The sequence below is a fragment of the Sinocyclocheilus rhinocerous genome, unplaced genomic scaffold (genome assembly GCF_001515625.1).
Source record: "Sinocyclocheilus rhinocerous isolate Xijiao unplaced genomic scaffold, SAMN03320098_v1.1 C36580745, whole genome shotgun sequence".
Taxonomy (NCBI): Eukaryota; Metazoa; Chordata; class Actinopteri; order Cypriniformes; family Cyprinidae; genus Sinocyclocheilus; species Sinocyclocheilus rhinocerous.
In genome coordinates, this window is record NW_015783431.1 from 258 (window position 1) to 1,273 (window position 1,016).

At 40.6% G+C, this 1,016-nt stretch overlaps 1 protein-coding gene across 1 annotated transcript; it reads right to left on the bottom strand.

The window, feature by feature from the left end:
- Positions 1-359: 359 nt before the first annotated feature.
- LOC107736236 (DENN domain-containing protein 2A-like) lies at positions 360-770 on the bottom strand (the record flags this gene model as incomplete). The annotated part of the gene is made up of 2 exons (XM_016547702.1): positions 360-537; positions 622-770. Coding segments are annotated over 2 exons (327 nt in total), but the record flags the coding sequence as incomplete, so codon positions are not given.
- Between the last annotated feature and the right edge of the window lie 246 nt (positions 771-1,016).

The following is a 1,016-nucleotide window of genomic DNA, read 5'->3' on the forward strand; positions in this document are numbered from 1 at the left end:
GCTGTGAGGGATAAGACATACAGTCTTTACAATGATACCCACTGTATAAAGGTCCTGGAACACGTTCAGTTGAAAGTTATTTTCGGAAAGATGTTTCATCAGATGCTAAACATTAGTTACATTAGATACATTAGTTGCTAAACAAAAGTACAATCCATTGAACCCACTGTATTTCTATCCCTCACAGCCTCAATTTAATTCCTGTAAAATATTAAATATGGCACTACCCTGACTAAGGTCTACAGGTCAGAAAGATGTTTGAAATTATTACTAAAAAATTAATTACTACCAATTTTGGTGGAAAAAGCCTTGATTAGAATTTTAAGTGGACTTAAATAGGCTCCTTCAAAGTGACTGACCTCCTCAATGGGCATATCCAGCACCTCAGGCAAAGATGGAGACAGCGCCCCCATTACAAAAGGAGTGGGAGAGCAGCATATGTCCAGCATGTTGGCAGGAAGCACCGGTACGAACGTGTGCTGCCACGTGAAGGGATACAGCAACGCCAAGGCAGAATGGGCACATCGGGATAAGACACTGGCCAGAGACAAACAGAGTTAGGTTTGAATTTAATTCTAGCCGTAGCTCTATGTGGGTATCAGCATGGGTGGTGGTCTGTACCCGAGTTTGTCTGCGATGAAGATCACTCTCCTCTCCAGCAGCAGAGAAGCGAAGACCTGCAGGAGTCTGGTCACACTGAGCCACTGCAGCAAACTCTCAAAGTCCACATGCTCCAAACGAGAGTCCACCGGCCTACACAGAGTCAGAACCTACACATACAACAGAGACACGCGGATGATCCTCAGAAGATAGTGACAAACCTGTTCTTTGACTCGAGTAATTCAAACGGTTTCAAATAGTTAAGAAACTCCATGCAAAAGGCAAAATTGTGTAACAACAATATATAAAATAATAGGAAATGACTATTTTGTTTAGTACGGTTTAATAAAAATCATTTGAATGTCAAGTGCCTAAAAATGGTACATATTCATAAAATAATTTTCTTTTAAAACAAA